General features: G+C 47.2%; 2 protein-coding genes across 7 annotated transcripts in view; both read right to left on the reverse strand.

The window, feature by feature from the left end:
* LOC308589400 (uncharacterized protein) overlaps positions 1-2334 on the reverse strand; it is a 256421-nt gene extending 254087 nt beyond the window's left edge. For 4 of the 6 annotated variants that reach the window (XM_081198613.1, XM_081198612.1, XM_081198611.1 and 1 more), the window contains exons 1-4: positions 664-1432; positions 456-535; positions 209-302; positions 19-102 (exon numbers count right to left, since the gene is read on the reverse strand). In XM_081198613.1, the coding sequence (XP_081054739.1) occupies positions 19-102; positions 209-302; positions 456-535; positions 664-1251 (846 nt within the window). In that variant the 5' untranslated portion in view covers positions 1252-1432. Of the gene's footprint in view, positions 1-18; positions 103-208; positions 303-455; positions 536-663 lie in introns of all 6 variants that reach the window. The other 2 variants (XM_081198616.1, XM_081198615.1) reach the window with 2 other exon arrangements.
* A 7329-nt stretch (positions 2335-9663) lies between these two features.
* On the reverse strand, positions 9664-17323 carry LOC308589382 (glutamine amidotransferase-like class 1 domain-containing protein 3, mitochondrial). The gene is made up of 4 exons (XM_081198575.1): positions 17125-17323; positions 13175-13346; positions 11197-11401; positions 9664-9951 (listed from the first exon to the last, which is right to left on the reverse strand). The coding sequence occupies exons 1-4, from the start codon at positions 17230-17232 to the stop codon at positions 9759-9761; spliced, it is 678 nt and encodes a 225-aa protein (XP_081054701.1). The 5' UTR covers positions 17233-17323; the 3' UTR covers positions 9664-9758.
* Between the last annotated feature and the right edge of the window lie 449 nt (positions 17324-17772).

Here is a 17772-nt window from a genome sequence, read left to right on the forward strand (position 1 = left end):
TGCTATCAGGATACTTACGGTAAGCAACTGGAGAAGGGTGCTAGTATTGGGGGCTTCTACGAGGAGACCCCCCAGCAGGCTCTGGAATGGCCTCTTCAGTTCCTGTGGGAAAAGAGAGAAGAGAGGTTGAGTGCTGCTGGGTTAAATTTTGTAAGAGTGTGGGAAGAAGAAAGAGCTGTGCAAAGAGAACTTAAAGCAGAGGACATACCTCTTTGTCCTCCTCTGCGCTCCCCAGATCTTCCTCTGTTGTTCTATGGAGGACAGCACTGACCATAGAGGGACTGAAGTGGGGTCTCATAAAACTGGAGAGAGAAAGGGAAGGGGTTAGACGCTGCCTCCTCCAAGTCTCTTTTGCCCCCCTTTCCCTGCTGCCTGCTCTTGCCCACCCAAAGTTCCCCCTGAAGTTCTGCCCCCCCACCCCCTGCAGCCCCGCCCAGCCCAAAGACCCCACTCACCTCAACTGCAGGAGGGCCTCGAAGGCCAGGGCCAGGCTTAGGGGGCGATCCCTGAAGTACTCCAAGTGGCCGAGGATGTCCTGGAAGAGAGCAGAGGAGGAAGGTCAGCTCCTTCCGGGAGTCTCCAGAGGACGGCTCCAACCCCAAACGCCAGCCCCTCTCTGCCCCTCCCTCCCCATAGGGGTCCCTCACACCACCCACCACTCACCAGAATGGCTTTGGCAGTCTCCTCCTTGGAGTACTTCAGGGTTCGGAGCCCCCTGAGCCGAGCTGCCTGGCAGTCCTGGATGATGCCCAGGAGATAAAGCTGATCTTTGTCTAGCAGCTGAAAGGCAAAAGTCAGGTTGTCAGTTCCTTGTGGGGGGAGGGCTCCTCCACATCTGAGAGTGCAGAGTGGAGTGCAAGAGGGGGGCAGGTCTGAGGGATCCCCTCCCTGCTCTCGTTTTATCCAATACTCACCGCAACGGAAGGGATGTGGATCCCCAGCACGTCTGCAAAGTGAAGGACATGGGGACAGGCGAGTTCCTCCCTGAGCCCCTTGCAAGGCTTTTCCAAGAGTTTTCTCCTGGATTCCAAGTCCTACTACAGGAGAGGGACACCCCGGGCCTTGGGGGCCAATCCTGACCTCCTGCCCCCAGAACATGGCTCCCCAGGGAAGATGCCCCTCCCACTGACAACTGTCCCCCTGCCTTGCCCCACAGCCCAGCCCCCTGCTTCCTCCAACAGACCCCACCGCTGGGGGGGAGGCATTGGGTTTCCAGATGCTGTCGCAGATAGGCGGGTTGGATCCAGCCATCTGGCTCTGTGCATCTTTTTACTAGATGCCCCCCTAGCCCATTCCTGCCCTCCTCCGTTCCCAAAAGGAGGGCCACTTGCTCACCTGACACCGCGGGCTGCTCCAGGACTTCCAAGGGGGGCACCTTGTTGCAGCTGATCAGGCGCCTTAAGCTCCTGAACGTAGAAGAGACGAGTAGAGAGAGGGACTCAGAATTTGGCAGCCCCAATTCGTGTGTGTGTGTGTGTGGAGGGGTGTCTGGCCCAATTCCTGCCATCTCTCTGCAGTTCTGTGACCTGCAAGGTCATCGCCAGAGCTGGAAAGAGGCAGCCCAGAGCACGAATGGCTGGCGGAGGGAGAAAGGAGGCCCCAAGTGCTATGGGTTCAAGAGCTCCAGCCCAAAGGAAAGACAAGCATTGCCAGCTGTTAAAGAGCTGCTCTGCCTCGTCTTCTTAGGACAGCCCTGCCCTTCCTGGAGAGGGAGGAGACCCCTAGAGGGTCCTCCAAGCATCAAGGTGTCCCAGAAGAGGAGCAGAACATGAGGAAGGGGGTGGAGTCTTCCTTGGAGCCAGAGAGACCCCCAGGAAGGGGGAGAAGGCCAATGTTGTAGGGCAGGTGGAGAGATGCAAAATGGAGCCAGGCAGAGGTGTAGTGGTTGGAGGGCTGGACTGGGAGGACCTGGGAGAGCAGGGTTCAAATCTCCACTCAGCCATGAAGCTCCCTGGTGGACCAGAGAGCTAAAGCTGTGGAGGGGACCCCAGGACTCACCCCACACCCCCCAGGAGACCAAGAGAAAGCAAAGGAGTGGTACTTACAGTCTGCACATCTTCTTTACGAAAAATCCCCCCCGCCTTTCTAAGCTAACTACCTATCTAAAATTCCCACCCAAGCCTGATCCCAAACTCTGATCCCACCCCACCCCACCCCCAAACCCAGCCCTAACCCCAAGCCTAACCCCCACCCTAACCCTACACTTACCCCTAACTATTCCTCTATAAACAAAATAAATATATTCAAAAATGCGCATAAATACGCACAAATATGCACAAATGCACACAAATGTGCACAAATATGCACAAATGCGCACAAATATGCACAAATGCGCACAAAAAATAAAATAAAATAAAATAAAATGAATCAAATAAAAGTAATAAATAAAAGAAAAAGAAAAATAGCAAGCAAACCTCTCCTCTTCTACAACCACCACCACCACCGCTACCTCTCTCTACTGACCTCTCCTCACTAACCCACAATGGCCGCCTGCAAGTCAGAGGCTTTTAAGGGAAGAGCAAGAGATGTCACAAAGGAGGGCAGGTCACCATGGCAACCCCTCCACCTGGACCAGGCCCCTCCTGAGAGGTGATGCTTCTCTGTCAAAACTAGGAGGCACCTTCTGTTCCACCTGCTGCTGGGCTGCATCTTCTCTCGGCAGATTCATATCTGCATTTCACATCCTTCTTGCTGCAGCCCTTTTTCCAAAGGGAGACCATCCCCACATCCTTCAAGGCAGGCTAGGGGCTTCATAGCGCAGGATTGGACCATCTGCTTTGCATACAGGTCTTCTGTCCTGGGCAGCATCTCCGGGGGGTGGGCTGGGAATGTCCCCTCCATCTGAAACCCTGGAGAGCTACTGCCAGTCAGTGCAGGCTAGTTGAAGAAGGATATTGAGCAGCTGGAAGGTGAGCAGAGGAGGGCGACCAGGATGATGAAGGGTCTGGAAACCAAGCCTCATGAGGAATGGTTGAGGCAGTTGAAAACCAAGCCTCATGAGGAACGGTTGAGGCAGCTGGGTATGTTTAGCCTGGAGAAGAGGAGAATGAGAGGAGAGGGGAGAGCCAAATTCCAACATCTGAGGGCTGCAAGAGGCAGCAAGCTTGTTTTCTGCTGCTCCAGAGGGGAGGGCAGGAGAGGAGATTCGGACCAAACATTAGGAAGAACTTTCTGGTGGTAAGACTATCTGGGACGGTGGTGGACTCTCCTTCCTTGGAGGCTTTCAAGCAGTGATAAGACGCCAATCTGTGAGGGATTTAGCTGCAATTTGGGGAGCGCATAGCAGTGGCCAACTTTACAGGGGTGTTGTAACCGGGGCGTCCTGTTGGAGGGCAGGCGGGTCTGTGGGCGGCATGTGGGGAAGGCGGGAGCAGGGTTTGCTGGCCTTTGGTTTGGACTCAGTCTGACCCTTATGTTTCCCTCCCCTTATGGTCTTGATCTATGGGCTACTATTAAAATGAGGCTGCATTTTAAATTATATTGTAAACTGTATTTTAAATTGGGTTTTTTTATTATTGTTGTAATTTTACTGGTGTTAGCCGCCCTGAGCCCAGCTCTAGCCGGGGAGGGCGAGGTATAAATAAAAATTCATTATTATTATTGTTGCTGTTTTGTTTTTTAAGGGGGGGGAATGGTGCTGGTAATCACCATGAAGTTGTTACAATAAGTGCCACACTTTTAACATGGGGAGGGGGGGAAGGTGTGGGTACTGCATACCCTTGAATACCCCCGGGGGGGGAGCACTACACATGGTGGCCATTTTTGACTTTTCAAAGCTCGAAAATCCTTGCCTTTAAAGAGGAAAAGATCTGGGACAACACTGGGGTGGGGAGGGCGTAATGTGGACATCCTTCTATTAGTGAGACAGGCAGGTGCAAAGCCACACATTGCTCAGGTGTGGACAAGCCCAAGGATGCCGGACTAGGTGGCCTGATCCAGCAGGGATCGTCTTATGTTATCATGTTACTGTTAGGATTGTCTTACTCTCGTGTAGGACCCTGGTAGAGACACATGCCCGACTGGAATGTTCTCTCCTTCCTGGTCGGTCCTGTCTCCGTCACTTCCCACTCTGTGGAATGAAAACATACACTGTCATGTGATAGACAACAATCCCATGACTGCAAACACGGAGCAGGAATCCTAACAGTTACAGTCTCATCCATATGGTAAGGTGATATGTGCTGCTGCTGCAGTTTTGAAGAGTTAAAAGGTACGTTTCCACATTTTGCCATGTCCTGGTGTATTATCGGTTGCTTCCAGACAGGTGTTTATTGTGGGATTGGCACTGCTCTCGCATGCACCCCCATGACATCAGCATCAAAATGCTAGGCTGTGTTTCATTCCTTTTATATTCAGAGTCACAGTTTTCACAGGAAATCAGGTAAGTTACAAACAAAACAACCTGCTGCCACTATACCATTTGCAATTTCTGAATGGCCAGTTTGCAGTATTAAGCCCTCAGCTGGAAGCACCCCTAGACATTTCAGTTGCCGCACAAGTGGGGTGGGGATAGGGCAGGATGCAACAATATTGTGCATTTCAAATGTTTGTACATAGCGCTAGCAAAGGTGCAAGATCCTGCTGGTTTCATATAGGGTTTCCTATAGGCATCTAGCTGGCCACTGCGAGAACAGGATTCTGTTCCAGATGGGATTCAGCAGGGCTCTTCTCAGCGGCGTAGTCCATTCTCTGGATGGGGAACGTTGTAGATTTCTGTTAAAACACAGCAAATGGAGGAAAAAGGCAGGTGAGGCAGACAAAGTCTAGCATCAAAAGGGATGGCTTTCTCTCTCTCTCTCTCTCTCTCTCTCTCTCTCTCTCTCTCTCTCTTTCTTTCTTTCTTTCTGTCTTTCTTTCTTTCTTTCTTTCTTAATAGCTGAGCCTTGGGCCACAACACAAAGCGCTTTTGAAAGCTCCCCCCACCTCAGAAGCAATTTGTCAGGGGAAGTTCAAGGAAAAGAAGCCCAAAGTCCCTTCCTCTGGCCACATGTAACCTAGGCAGACAGACAGACAGATATGTACAATATGTATAATGTATAATGTTGCAGTATATATCTACATTTTATAGCGTTGTGACCTCAAACGGGAGGGAGCTAAGTTTGCTGTCTAGCATTAGAGTGCCCTCTGGTGGTAATAGACGGCAGTGCCAGAAATTCGAAAAAACAGATTTGCCACCTTGATGTGGTAGAAGCAGCAAATCGGACATCCCTAATGTGAATCTTTGACATAGGAGGTGTGCAGTCAGGATGTCTCACTGGCTTAAATAGAAGCTGGGCTGGAGATGGAAGAAAGGGAACCAGATGAGAATCTTGGTGCTATGGGAAGGGAAAGTAATCCCATTTCCCCGATTAAAATTCCTCCCCACACCTCACATGGGGAAACCTAGTGTTATGGCAGGGGTAGGCAACTCCAGATGTTGTTGGAATACAGCTGCCATCTCCAACTCCCAGACATTAGGAGCAATGGTCCAGGATAGGATTTTAAAAAATATATATTCTTGATCATGATACCAGGCATAATCTAGCCAAAGCTAACTATCTCTAGCAGGAGGGTTGAGTATTTTAATTACGAGCAAATAAAAATATCTTTCTTCCGTACACCATGATGATGTACAGCAGGGATGGATGACCTGTGGCTGTCTAGGTCAGCCTTCCCCAAGCATGTTTTGGACTACAATTCACACCAGCCCCAGTCTGAATGGCTCAAATTTAGGGTTAGTGGGAGTTATGCTCCAGCAAAAGCTTGAGGGCCACAGATTTCCCACCCCTGGTGTGTAAAGAAGGCAGTCAGCTCCTTTGGAACATCATCTCACCTGTTTTTGCCACCCTCTTCTCCGCAGTTACCTTTGTGTTCTGATTTCAAGCTAGCGTTTTAAATTTAAATTGACTATAGCAGCAGCAACAAAAACGAGGGGAAATGTTCTACAGCTAGGTCACACATTTGAGCTCTGCCTTGCTGAACAATACAAAATTGGCCAGCACTTTTCAGATGTACCTTTTCAAAATTGCTACTTTCAGGATTCCTTTATGGAAACATACAAATGGCATCATATAATACTCTCCGAAAGCAAAGCAAGGGGAACAGGCTGACCTGCTAAGCCGATTCCATACCGTGTGCACAATGGCAAGTGTGCATTTCAGGAAATCCTGCCGTTTTGTAAGAAGTATTTGAGGGCTAATACCATGAGGAATGGGATACTTAGGCATGCACTTTTCACTCGCCAACTAAAATGAGTGGGATTTAGGAACAAATTGCTTTGGCAGAACCATAGCCCTGGCTGCAAAACAGTTGAGAGCCTCAGGAACTTTAAAGCAGGCTTGTCAAAGTATTAAAGAATTTGCAGCTGTGTAATCATCTGTGCTTTGGCCAATTAATGTCTTGACTGAATCAAAATAATTTGCGTATTTTTTATTAACTGACGCCAATTCCATTTTGGCAGTTTGCTGCCTTTTTATCAGTATTGCTTAAATGGCAGTAATTGGGTTGTAATCTGCCAGTGGGTTTTCTGTCTTGTATGGATTCTTATCCATAAATATAAGTATTACCAAAACACTTAGCATAGCTGCCAGTTTGAGATATGTGTTGAATTATGAAGCTTTTGAATTATGGTGCTGGAGGAGACTCTTGAGAGTCCCATGGACTGCAAGAAGATCAAACCTATCCATTCTTATGGAAATCAGCCCTGAGTGCTCACTGGAAGGACAGATCCTGAAGCTGAGGCTCCAAGACTTTGGCCACCTCATGAGAAGAGAAGACTCCCTGGAAAAGACCCTGATGTTGGGAAAGATGGAGGGCACAAGGAGAAGGGGACGACAGAGGACGAGATGGACAGTGTTCTCGAAGCTACCAGCATGAGTCTGACCAAACTGCAGGAGGCAGTGGAAGACAGGAGTACCTGGCATGCTCTGGTCCATGGGGTCACGAAGAGTCGGACATGACTAAACAACTAAACAACAACAACAAATTGTGTGGAAAGAATCAGAGTCAGCCAGGGACAAATTATCAGGATAACCACATGAGAGAGGAAGAGAAAGCAGCCCTTTCCCTTCTAGTTGAGATTGCAGTCTCCACATCTGCATTTGGTAAAACACTATGGGAACAAGCTACGCTGAAACTAAATAGACTTGGAACTGTCGAAATGGCACCTGCCACGCGAATAAGACTTTTGGATCAACGTGTAAGCCCACACAGAAACATAATATTGCTTGCTTCATCTCGCTTGTGGAAACAACTCAGAGGTTATTAAGAAGAAAAAGGATAACAATAAGAAGAGTGGAAGATGGGACTTGTGAAATATTAAAGCAGCAGAAATATGAGATGATTGGACCCTTTCTGAACTCGAAGCATGGTAACCCCCAACAAAAATTTAAAATTCGGCAAAATATTTGGATTTTTACAATATGTATTGGTATAATTTGGAGTAATTAATGTGATATGATTGGATTGTTAAATGGAAAAATTAATAAAAAATATTTTTTAAAGAAAAGAAACTAAATAGACTTAATGAGTGTCATTAAGAAACTAAAGAAACTAAAGAAAAGAAACTAAATAGACTTAATGAGTGTCATTACTCCCGTGAGAATGCATGGGATTGAGCAGCAACTCTATTCCTCCCCCCGTTCTTTTTTTAGGGGGTACTCAAGGGTACCCAGTACCCGCACCTCTTTTTGCTGTTGTTACAGTACGTGCCACACTTTTTAACAACTTCATGGTGAATAAAGGTAAAGGGACCCCTGACCATTAGGTCCAGTCGCGGACGACTCTGGGGTTGCAGCGCTCATCTCGCTTTATTGGCCGAGGGAGCCGGCGTACAGATTCCGGGTCATGTGGCCGGCATGACTAAGCCGCACGGAAACGCTGTTTACCTTCCCGTTGGAGCGGTACCTATTTATCTACTTGCACTTTGACGTGCTTTCGAACTGCTAGGTTGGCAGGAGCTGGGACAGAGCAACGGGAGCTCACCCCATCACAGGGATTCAAACCGCCGACCTTCTGATCGGCAAGCCCTAGGCTCTGTGGTTTAGACCACAGCGCCACCCGCATCCTGATTTTATGGTGAATACTGGCATCTAATTTTCTGGGGCAGGAAGGAAGCACTCCCTATACCTGAGAGGAAACCTTACTGAATTCACTAGAACTCACAGTACACTTCTGAGCAAACAGGCATGCATAGGTGGTCTGCATAAATTTAAGATGATTGACCTGCAGATTTAACAGACTGCAGATTTAACAGACAGCAATCAGCTCTGCTTTGAATGGGATGGAGCCAGCACGATGCAAGTTAGCTAGTTGCGCAGGCCTTCTTTGGCACCCTTAACGCTCCCCTGTTATTGAGCGCATGCAGCTTTCCCCTCAAATTTCTGTTTAAACTTTTTATTAAATCAAATTTAATAGTCTGCACACACAATAATAATAAACATAGCATTAAGATTTTAGCACCATTTTACATAGTCTTAGGGCTTTAATGGTCAATATAGGCTCTCCACAGATACGTTTGTGAAATTAGTGGGGGGAATTTGCTGTCTGCTTCCCTTACATATGAAAAGAAGGGGTACCTCTCTTTATCACACCTTTTGCGACCCTTCCAAGCCCAGTTAGTTGCTCTGAAATAGCCACGTTCCAGATATTCTTGAACCAAACCTCAAGGGCCAGCTCAGACTGGAATTTCCAAAAATACGCTGTCACCCAACGTGCAGCTGTCAGTAGAAAGTTAGATCTTTGGGTCATGCGAAGCCTCAGTTTCTCTTTCTCTTTGCTTTGCAGAATCGGGGGGGGGGGGGGGAACCCATCTGAGAGAGCAGTCACGAGACAATTGCTTTAGGGATCAACATTTGGCCTGGGCCCAACTGCGGGCATCCCTGCTCTTGTCAATGCACCTAACTACTTAAAAGACTCTGGCATTCCTATTTAAATGCCTATTTAAATTTAAATTAAATTGACGGGGCTTACCAATCACTTCTTCTGGCTTGTGGTCCAACATCTATTTTACAACAGCACAGGCAGGACAATCCCAGCCCTGGTTGGGCAGCAGGGGGGCAACTGCTGCATCCACTTGTGCCAGGCAAGGTGGAGTGGAAAGGAGGGGGCAGGTAAATGGCTGTTCCGGAGGGTTTAGGTGACCCTGTGCAACAGTAGAGAGGCAGAATAGGAGCTGGAGGGAGAAGTTAGCAAAAAATGCCTTCCCCCGGCAGGAACCTTCAGCTGGAACTCAAGACAGAAGAGCAAGCTTGGATTTCACCCTATAAAAGCTGGTGCAATTGATAAGTGTCACTAAAAAGGGACTGTTTGCATGCCCTGAGCAAAACAAAGTTCTTCCTCGGAGGACATTCACCTACCACTTGCTGTCATAATAAGTAGCTCCCAGAGTACTGCTAGGTCGGCAACTAGCAGTACAAAGGCCAAACCCACCCATCCCAAGAAGTTCTTGTTAGCCCTGTAGTTGTAAGAGCAGACAGGTACAGGGAGACTTGTCTGTGGCAAGAGGACTGGCTGGTAGTGCACTTAAAAAAACATGGTGGATCCTTGATCCTTCCTTGGTCATTCTTTCTAGTAAAACTGGCCTTGGGCTTAAAATAAGAGTGAACAATTTGCTTATCTCAAAAGGAAGGACAGAAGGAAGACTACGTTCAAAATACCAACGACTGAATAAAGACTCTTGATCTCGGTGGCTTAATTATTTTTATTAATTCTACCGTATTTAACCAAAGCGTCATTTGTTAATGCATTTACCAGCTGCCGCCAAGGCTGGCTTTCCCCCTTCATGCCAGTTTCAAGACTTCGCTAACCATGGTTCCAACCCCATCAAAAATTTGATGCAAAGGGGCTTTGCACATGAATGCGCAAGTGGTGACTATTTTGTTTGCGGAATCCACGTGGGCCTCGTTCACGTCTTTGCAGATGTGCTTGCAGCCAAGTTCTTCGATAGCCGCAGCTGTTTCAGCATCAGGAAACCTGCAAGGAAAGGAAGTTAAACAGGAATTGCCTTTCCCTCACCGCCAAAGTGCTGGATTTGACCTGTAATGCCCTAGAAGGCTCGGGACCACAATACATCAAGGACTGGCCCTCCCTGTATGAACCAGTCCTGCGGTCTTCATCAGAGGCCCTTCTGCATGGACCTCACCCAAGTGATCTGCAGAGCAGGGCTGGCAATATATCAATATATCGCTCCAAACCAGTTTGAAGTCTATACAGTGGTAGCTCGGGTTAAGTACTTAATTCGTTCTGGAGGTCCGTTCTTAACCTAAAACTATTCTTAACTGAAGCACCACTTTAGCTAATGGGGCCTCCTGCTGCTGCCGCCGGAGCACAATTTCTGTTCTCATCCTGAAGCAAAGTTCTTAACCCAAGGTACTATTTTTGGGTTAGTGGAGTCTGTAACCTGAAGCGTATGTAACCTGAAGCATATGTAACCCAATGTACCACTGTATCGTGATAGTGGCTTCATAGTTTTTGACCTGGCAATATATTGCGAATCATGATGTGTGTGTGTGTGTGTGCTATGCAAAAATCACCATGTGGTAAAAACCGTGAAGCCAGCCAATGCCTCTACATAGTTCCATCCTTATTTTGGACATTGTCATACATCAGTATATCATGATGTTTAGCTGGTGATATATCACGAAGTTGAAAACCAACTCCATCCTTATTTCAGACATTGTAATATGTCGGTATATTGTGATGTGATATAGTGTGACATTGGGTAGATGGGACTCGTCCTTATTAATATTTTACAGGAAGAGCATTTTTTTTTGTATTGTACAGTGGTACCTCGGATTACAGACGCTTCAGGTTACGGACTCCGCTAACCCAGAAATAGTACCTCGGGTTAAGAACTTTACCTCAGGATGAGAACAGAAATCGCACAGCGGCGGCGCGGGAGGCCCCATTAGCTAAAGGGGTACCTCAGGTTAAGAACAGTTTCAGGTTAAGAATGGAACTCCGGAACGAATTAAGTTCTTAACCCAAGGTACCACTGTACTCCCCCCCCCCCCGCTTTTAAAACAGGACATATAAAAGCGATTAAGTTGCTCTTTTTTCTTTTGTACAAAGTGACCAATGAGTGTAATCAGCAACAACCAACAGAGAAAAACAATAGATTGGGGAAAGCTGTACATCACTGCAACAGGTGGATCTTGTGATTGGCAGAGAATCGGCATGCGCGCAGAATCAGATGATGCACCAAATAAAATTACTTACCTCCCGTCTACATTTCTGTTGTGGCCGACGGTGACTTCACAGCCTGGGAAGACTTTCGCTGCCAGCACAGGGGAGATACAGCACAAGCCAATGGGTTTCTTTGCGCTATGGAACGCCTCGAGGGTGGACTTCACCAGGTTGTTGACAGTGCAGTTCTTTCCTTCCACCGCCCAGGAACACAAGTTCTTCGCTACGCCAAAGCCCCCTTGAAGGGAGGGTGGAAAGATAAGAGCTTACTCGTTTATGTCGAGAAGAAACTTCCCATTATTGCCTCTTCCAACACAGGAGCACCGCTGTTTTGTCACCCAATGAGACAACGCTTATTTGATATTGGCAGAAAATTGGTTCGGCCCTGTGGAGCGCTCTTCCAGTAGAGATTGAGAAGGCATCTTCTATGGTGAACATTTTGCTGATTTTCCCCGCTTTGTAATAGTTTGTGATCTATTTTCAAAAAATGTTTTATGTGTCATACAAATGATAACCAATGTTGGAAATGCAAAGAAAAAGAAGGTACCTTTTACCATATGTGGTGGACGTGTCCTAAGGTGAAAGACTTCTGGGGGGAAATTTATAATGAATTGAAAAAAATGTTGAAAAACACATTTATTAAGAAACCAGAAGCCTTTCTCTTTGGAATAAAAGACTAGAACTGCCCAAAAAAGATGTTAGACTGTTTTTGTATGCCACTACAGCGGCAAGACTTTTATTGGCCAAAAATTGGAAATCGCAAGAAATACCAACAATAGATGAATGGCAGATGAAGATGTTGGACTTTTTGGAGCTGGCTGACTTGACTGGAAGAATCTGGGACCAGAAAGAGGAGGAGACACAAGAAGACTGGAAGAAATTTAAGGAATATCTAGCGAAATATTGTAATATAAGATAATTAGAAGTCACTTAAAAGTAATAAATAGGCTTAGGCTTAGAATAAGAATGTGCTGTAAAACATTAAGGACTAGAATACTAATAAAAGAGGATAGTAAATGGAAGGAGTCAATTTCAATAGAAATATGATTTTGGAGAACTGTTACAAGGTGGTACAATGAAATTCAGTTAGGGGGGACTTGAGGAAGCCAATTAACAATGTAAGGCAATTTGGGTTTTGGAAGAAATAATTATTTTTATGTTTTTCTTTTGTATTGTAATGTGTTTTCTTTTGCTGTGTTTTGTAATGTCTTTTCTTTTTCTTATAAATTTGGAAAAGCAATAAAAAAAATTGAAAAACCAAAACAAAAAATGTTTTATGTGGCCTTTATCGTGTGCATTAGAATTGTGCAAACCACTTTCATTTTTTAAATTTATTTATTTATTTATAAAATAAATAAATGTGGAATGTAGAAATGGGGATTACTGGTTGGTTTTTGTTGTGTATTTGTGTATAAAAATTTAATAAACTAAATACCGTGTTTTTTGCTCTATAAGACGCACCAGACCACAAGACGCACCTAGTTTTTGGAGGAGGAAAACAAGAAAAAAGAATATTCTGAATCTCAGAAGCCAGAACAGCAAGAGGGATCGCTGTGCAGTGAAAGCAGCAATCCCTCTTGCTGTTCTGGCTTCTGGGATAGCTGGGCAGCCTGCATTCGCTCCATAAGACGCACACACATTTCCCCTTACTTTTTAGGAGGGAAAAAGTGAGTCTTATAGAGCAAAAAATATGGTAAATAAAATGCACTATGCTTTGCGGGAGGGAGTATTGTTGCAGTGAGGTGCAGTATTAGAATCTAGTTATAGAGTCCCAGCTCACAGTGCTGAGCACACTGAACTGGTGCAAATGATTTTTACGGTTCACAAATAAGTGAGTGTTAAACTAATTCATTTGTAGCGCAATCCTAAACATGTCCTTTCAAATGCAAAGCCTGTGGAATTTAACAGAGCTTACTCCGAGGTAAGCTCTGTTACCTCTGTGGAATTTAACAGAGCTTACTCCGAGGTAAGCTCTGCAGGTTTGATTAGTTTATTTTTAAAAAATGCTCACCTGGAAAAATAATTGCATCAAATTCACCGACTTTCAACTCAGCCAAATCCTGGATGTCCCCTCTTGCAAGTCTAGCACTTTCAACTAAAACATTTCTCTTTTCTTCACATGGACTACCCTTCAAATGATCAACAACGTGCATCTGCTCAATATTTGGTGCAAATATCTTTACCTGAAAAAGAAAAGGGACCACAAATACATATGTGTTACGAAGTAGCACTTTTGCTAGTTGCAAGAGTCAAGATTAACCATGGGGGGTTTTTTTGCCAATTTTAAGCAAGATAATTTTGCAAGTACCAACATTTCAAGAGGTTTCTGAAATTCCAAAACGACAAAGCATAGGGATTTCAGCATCAATTGGTATTTTAGGTAGCAAGATTAGGTAACAAGATCTTTAAAACAGGGCTAAATGTTGCCTTTAATATAGACACATTAAAAAAAAAAAAAGACTGACCTTACACTGGGCAACAATTTTTTACTTTTTGAATGTTGTCTAGATTTCTACAAGTGATTTAGAGTATTTCTGCACTGCTGAATCAGGAAATGGCATCCGTTTCTCTCCATCAGGTCAGGTTTTTGTGCTATGTTTTTGTGTTTCAGGTTAAGAACAGACCTCCAGAACGAATTAAGTACTTAATCTGAGGTACCACTGTATAGTGTTTTCATTTAAAATTGTAAAATAAACGGTACTGAACGTTTGCATAATGTGCTTTCCAGTGATACAGTCACAGACCATATTTTGTCAATGTTTAGTAAAATAACTTGCAGTGTATTTTCAATTTAATGGCATTCAGTATGGTGCTGAACCTATTTACTCAGACCCAAGTCCCATTGAGTTCAATGAGACATACAACCTAGTGAGCTCAGAACTGGAGCCGCGTTTCGTTTTCAAGACTGCAATCCTATCCACTCCTTTGCAGAATCCTAAACTCTGCTGAACACAGAGGCTTGTTTACAAGCCAGCAAGCAGAACATTGAAGGCATCGAGATTGCCAAAGACAGCTTGACCTCGCAGAAAGGAACAGGAAACAGGCAAGAGACATTTTCCATGGAAAAGCGTTCTGTGGGTGGGAGAAAGGCCTTTTTTCTGCTATAACTCACGGGAGCTCAGTTCCAGCACCTCTCAGGGGGGCTCCATTGCCATTATAAGAGAACAAGGGAGGCATTCATGGCGAGTTCTCGCACCTCTTTTTCTAGAAAAACTATCACTGAATGAGAGCATCTGCAGGTCTTCTTCCCTCTCCCTGTGTGTGCCTGTGTGCAGTTATAAATGCAGCTACAATGACAGTCATAAATGCCGTGCAATTATTCCACCACTTCCTTTCTAAAGCATGGCATGCCTTGGTTCTTCTTTTACTATGAAAGATTGGCATTAAAGAGGGCTAGGATAGAGTGACGTGGAGGAGACAAATGCTAGCCACTATGTAGCAAAAGCCACACAAACCTTTAACAATAGCCCGAAACCTCAAACTTAACCCCCATGACAACACAGTGTAATGGTATTACAGCCGTGGGCAGGATTCCTGCATCACAGCGGTTGGACTAGATCAGTGTTTCCCAACCGGTGTTCCGCGGCACACTAGTGTGCCGTGAGACGTTGGCTGGTGTGCCGTGGGAGGGAGGCGGGCGAGTCGGGCGGTGAGAGGCGGCGGCGGTGAGGATCCGCGTCGAGCCGGGGGCGGCTCCGCGGTGGTGGTGCCGAGGTTTCTCTCTCCATTCTCCCCTCACACACACACACAGGAAATAACACAGGATCAGCTGACAGGACCCAGCCAATGGGGCGGCGGCGGGGCAGCGCGTGCAAAAGGGAGGAGCGCGAGACAGCGGACGAGGAGGAGGCCGGCATGTCCGGGCAGCAGCAGCAACAACAGCAGCAGCAACTCCCGGCGACGGCACCTCAAGCCCCGGGCAACCCTACTCCCTCACTGGCCTCGGCCGCCCTCCTGCTCCACCCGCCGCCGCCTCCCCCGCCGCCGCCGGCCACCTCGGCCCCGCCGCCGCCCCCTCCTCCGCCCGCTATCGCCGCCACCACCACAACAGCCGCCGCCGCCTCAGCTGCCGCCGTCCCTCAGTCCCTCGCTCTGCTGCCTCCCCCCCCCCACCCCCAAAGCTTGGAGGTTCCCCGGCAAGGGGGAGGGAAAAAAATTGAAAACTTTCACTTTCATGCGTCCCTCCCGGCGTGACGCTGTGCGCTGACGTCACGGGGCTGTAATGGTGGTGTGCCGCGAGATTTTTTTCATCAAACAAGTGTGCCTTTGCCCAAAAAAGGTTGGGAAACACTGGACTAGATGACCATGGGGGGGTTCCTTCTGATACAGAAAAATAGGGGTCCCCTAAGTCCATGACCAAGGGACGCGGCTGGCGCTGTGGGTTAAACCACAAAGCCTAGAATTTGCCAATCAGAAGGTCGGCGGTTCGAATCCCTGCGAGGGGGTGAGCTCCCGTTGCTCGGTCCCTGCTCCTGCCAACCTAGCAATTTGAAAGCACGTCAAAGTGCAAGCAGATAAATAGGTACCACTCCGGGGGGGGGGAGGTAAATGGCGTTTCCGTGCGTTGCTCTGGTTCGCCAGAAGCGGCTTAGTCATGCTGGCCACATGACCCGGAAGCTGTATGCCGGCTCCCTTGGCCAATAAAGCGAGATGATCGCCACAACCCCAGAGTCAGTCACGACTGGACCTAATGGTCAGGGGTCCCTTTACCTTACCTTTAAGTCCATGATCGGTCAGAGATGAATGGATGGGGGCAGGAAGCAGGGAAAGCAAAGCAGATCTTTATTTTTCTGTAGCAACCAAATTCCCCCCCTTCCTAGCAAGGAGGCCAGAGAGACCCAGAACCAAGAAGAAACACAATATAATAATATTAATATTATTTATACCCCCCCCCATCTGGCTGGGTTTCCTCAAACACTTTGGGCGGCTCCCAACAGAATATTAAAAAAACGATAAAACATCAAACATTAAAAACTTCCCTAAACAGGGCTGCCATCATCTCTTTTAAGGGTTTTCATTTTGGCAAGCATCCCCTCTACAGTCAGAAATTATATCACACCTGAGGTTGGGTTACTGTGGCTCAGGCAGGCCAAGGTGTGATATTCCTGAGGATTTAGCAAGTTTTACATAGTTCCAGACACAGTTTACACAAAACATTAGCATTGGATCATAAGACCATCAGGATGCCCCTCGTATAGTAAAAGCCATGGTTTTCCCAGCAGTGATGTATGGAAGTGAAAGCTGGACCATAAAGAAGGCTGATCGCCGAAGAATTGATGCTTTTGAATTATGGTGCTGGAGGAGACTCTGGAGAGTCCCATGGACTGCAAGAAGATCAAACACATCCATTCTGAAGGAAATCAGCCCTGAGTGCTCACTGGAAGGACAGATCCTGAAGCTGAGGCTGCAATACTTTGGCCACCTCATGAGAAGAGAAGACTCCCTGGAAAAGACCCTGATGTTGGGAAAGATGGAGGGCACAAAGAGAAGGACGACAGAGGACGAGAAGGTTGGACAGTGTTCTCGAAGCTACAAACATGAGTCTGATCAAACTGCGGGAGACAGTGGAAGACAGGAGTGCCTGGCGTGCTCTGGTCCATGGGGTCACGAAGAGTCGGATATGACTAAACGACTAAACAACAACAACATGTGCATTTACCTTGTGCAATTATCCACATTTAACCTATATTTGAGACCTTAGAGGTCCTACAACACTACCAACTCTACAATTCTATGATTCTATCCTGAGGAAATCGCAAGAGACCCTTGCAAGCAGTTTGCTTGCTTGCTTGCGCGCACTAAGTTTAAGCTGTGGGTTAGGAGGATTTTGCACGGCAGGACACGAGGGGAGGAACAATCCTATTATTGTAGAGTCGGAAGGGACCCCAGGGGTCATCTGGTCCACACACACCCTGCAAGGAATATCCCCCTTTTGCACTTTTAGAGGGTCGCCAGCCTCACCTCCGCTCCAGCCCGGCTCAGGTGCACCAGGACGGCGGACGCCTCGTGGATCTCGCTGCCGTCGAAGACGCCGCAGCCAGCCAAGACCACGGCCACCCGCTTCCCCATCCTAGCCCGCGGGTCCCCCGCGACCACGGAGGAAGAGGCCGCAGGAAGGAAGGATCTGGTGCCGGATCCCACCCGCCCCCTGCTGGTCCGGAAGAAGAGCCGTCGGGGCGGCGCTTTCTGTGACCCTTGGAGACGGGAGAACAGGAAAGACTTCGCGTCCTCCAGGAAACGGCGTCGCGCCTGGGATGCAGACACGTCTGCTCCCCTTTCGTTTCTGAGCGCAATGCGCAATGCGCGCTGATTTTGCAGCACATAAGAGGATAATCGCACTACATGCGGTTTGATCCGGCGTGCACGTCCCAAAAAAAAAAAAAAAAAGCTTTTCACGTGTGAAACAGCTTTTGCTGCGTCTCCAATATGATGTTTACTTTTTCCCTTTGTAAGATTGCAACACCTCTCTGAAATTGCCTGGCCTAAGGTTAGCTGAGACATATTTGAAACGAGCTAAAAGCCTGGGGATTTTAAAAGCCTAAACTGCAACCCCGGATCCGACGCTTTGTGCAAGGCGAACCACTCGCTCTCCGGCCACTGCACCTAAAA

Source organism: Podarcis bocagei (genome assembly GCF_964188305.1).
Source record: "Podarcis bocagei genome assembly, chromosome: 6".
NCBI lineage: Eukaryota > Metazoa > Chordata > Lepidosauria > Squamata > Lacertidae > Podarcis > Podarcis bocagei.

Excerpts from the sequence above, each read along its gene's own strand:
- LOC308589382 (XM_081198575.1), bottom strand. The coding sequence starts at position 17,232 with ATGGGGAAGCGGGTGGCCGTGGTCTTGGCTGGCTGCGGCGTCTTCGAC. Across the intron at positions 13,347-17,124 it reads TGAGCCGGGCTGGAGCGGAG|GTAAAGATATTTGCACCAAA; the intron begins GTGAGGCTGGCG and ends TTTCTTTTTCAG. Across the intron at positions 9,952-11,196 it reads AACAGAAATGTAGACGGGAG|GTTTCCTGATGCTGAAACAG; the intron begins GTAAGTAATTTT and ends CTTTCCTTGCAG.